The following is a 2,639-nucleotide window of genomic DNA, read 5'->3' on the forward strand; positions in this document are numbered from 1 at the left end:
GAGGGCTATATTATTTAATATACACGTTAGCAAACTCTTTCCCTTTTGGTTCAACAATTTTGAGCAATTTTTGTTGAATCACATTTTGGTTATGCAATTTTGTAAAATAATTCAGGAGATATGATAGGTTTAAAAACATGGATTGCAGTTCTTCTAAAGTTCCAAAAGAATCTACAACAGTTGCATGTCTTTCAACATTACAAGCCGAACATCTCAGGTTGAACTGGTATTAAAAGTTGAGTTGCATGCCTTTCATAATCACAAAGATGTATCTTTCAATACAACAGTAATATGACAAGAGCGCCTTCTTATAGGATGAACTCTCCCACGAGCTTGAGGTCTAGCTTTTTTCCTAGTAGGACCCTCATTGACTTCAGCTTTACTAACTATTAAACTTGCTTCATTCAAACCCATGTTTTTACTAGCATTTGCTGCTGCAGAATAAACCAATTTGAGAATGGGATCACATGCTCGGTAAGGCATGAGTTCCAGTATCATAAGTGATTCCTCATAGGAACGCCCGCGAATCTGATCAATTGCTCTTCGTGCTTTGTTAGCAGACATAGGTATGTATCGACCAATTGCACGTGCTTCTGCATAAGAATCCTGCTTTCCCTTCTTTGTCACAATGCCTGTAGTATTTCATAAGCATATGAAACCTTTTATTTTACAAGTACATGACAATTTGAGACTAACTTCTCTGTTCTATTTCCATTAGATTATCCAACTAGACTTATCATACACAACAGCATGAATACTTAATAGTAATATATGGGCATACTGAAAAATATGAATCATGATTTCTCCAACATTCTCAGACATGTTCTGCATATAAATAAGCGAACAGCATTAAATACCTCTTCTATTAAATAAAATCAAACTTCTCACAGGAAAGCTTCTAAGCGATTAGTCCATCTAAGCAAGTGAATACAGATTAATACTAAATTGGCTCAGGAAACCGTTAGACGAAAGCAGTCAATAAATTACACATCAGGGATAAGTTGAGCTAAATTAATTAAGCCTTCTACATTTCTCCATTTTCATTCAAATGTGTTATGAGGAGTTGGAATTTACACCTTCAGCCTCATCATAATATACCTCAGAAATCACCTTTTTGAGTGGCTTTCATCAAGCATCATTCCTTAACCACAAACCTGGACTTCGTATTCAGCAATTTAAAAAATAATAATAATGGAATCACCTCTTGGCTGCATTAATTACAGAATGAGGGTACTTCCTTAGTTGCAGATTGATCATCTAATATCTCCAATGCTAAGAACCTAGGAGTCATTTTCCTTTTAGTAAATGATGAAGTACAACCAAAGAGAGGCATGTGAAGATTTTTCCTTCTCAATTTCGGTCACTACTAGCTTATAAAGCTAAACCAAGTGCTTATTATTTCCAAAAAATCATAGGTTTTGGCATACGAACAAACAGGTGGACAGGCAAAGAGTAGTATGTTAACATGTAGATCCAAAAAGCAATTTGCATTTTCCCTATTCTTCAATTTATACTATTCCATCAATCCCCATTATTATGGCAAAGTTATCAATCTTTTAGCAGTTGGCAATGGAATCATCCACCCCTAGGCTACAAAATATCACTCTTCTAGCCACTACCCAGATAGGATATTGTCTAACAACCTTCTTGGACTGACCATTCCATCCCAACTTCCACTGCAGCATGATACTGATACTCCCCTCATCACATTCACACCTCCTCTATAGGCTCATCACAATCAAAATGGTTTTGTTATGAATGCCTATCTACAATCACTTGGGACCACTTTCATTGGGTGGGTTTTTTTTTTTTTTTTTTTTTTCTTCTTTCACTGGGTTCCTATTTCTGGGTACTAGGAAAAAAAATAAGCTACATCGAGTGACAGGTATGGGGCCCACAAACAGTGTGAAAAATATTGAGTGATGGCAAGTGAGTGATGGTGTCAAATAGGTGTGGTATTTTAAAGTGATGAGTGATAAGTGATGGAAATTGAGTGACGGAAATTGAGTGATGAAAAAAAAACCATCCAAACAGCCCCTTAATGACTCGAATTCATCCAATTCTAATTCTGAGGAAAGTTGTGATGAAGAAGGGAATTACGCCACTTTTATGACTATATCTCATGTTGAGTCTTCAGAGGACTTGAATTTGCTTGTACAAGAGCTTGGGGAGCATAGTGATGAGAAATCAATAGGAATTGTAGAAGAATCGAATGTTGAAGAAGATGAAAGTACAAAGGGTCTTCAAGAAAACTACAATTCTCTCCTTGAGAAATCAAGAGAATATGCACGTGTGGCCAAGGCAGCCATGAAAAAGATGAAGAAGGCAGAGGAGGACTATAGAAGTCTCCTAGTGCGACATAAGGAGGCCAAGTGTGAGATAGAGAAGCTGAACGGAGAGTTAACCGAAGCTTATTCAAAAATCAAATTCCTTGAGCATGAGGTTCAAGCCAATGCTAAAGTAGAGAGAGTCTCCTCCAAGAAGCTTGATGAAGTACTTGCTCATCAAAAGCCTTTCTCTGACAAAAGCAGATTGGGATACACTGGTGAGTGCAGTTCGGCTGCCAATATATTCAAGGAAATGAAGTTTGTGAAGGCTAAAGAACCGATGGTAGATATCATGAATGCTGAGAAAGTGAA

General features: G+C 37.1%; 1 protein-coding gene across 1 annotated transcript; it reads right to left on the bottom strand.

The window, feature by feature from the left end:
- Positions 1-258: 258 nt before the first annotated feature.
- Positions 259-1,291, bottom strand: LOC136065116 (large ribosomal subunit protein uL22c-like). Its single transcript, XM_065767838.1, has 2 exons — positions 1,222-1,291; positions 259-632 (listed from the first exon to the last, which is right to left on the bottom strand). Exons 1-2 carry the CDS (start codon positions 1,289-1,291, stop codon positions 259-261), a joined length of 444 nt encoding a protein of 147 aa, XP_065623910.1.
- Between the last annotated feature and the right edge of the window lie 1,348 nt (positions 1,292-2,639).

Source organism: Quercus suber, unplaced genomic scaffold, assembly GCF_002906115.3.
Source record: "Quercus suber isolate HL8 unplaced genomic scaffold, Cork oak 2.0 scaffold_854, whole genome shotgun sequence".
NCBI classification, from domain to species: domain Eukaryota; kingdom Viridiplantae; phylum Streptophyta; class Magnoliopsida; order Fagales; family Fagaceae; genus Quercus; species Quercus suber.

Excerpts from the sequence above, each read along its gene's own strand:
- LOC136065116 (XM_065767838.1), bottom strand. The coding sequence starts at position 1,291 with ATGACTCCTAGGTTCTTAGCATTGGAGATATTAGATGATCAATCTGCA. Across the intron at positions 633-1,221 it reads TAAGGAAGTACCCTCATTCT|GCATTGTGACAAAGAAGGGA; the intron begins GTAATTAATGCA and ends GAAATACTACAG.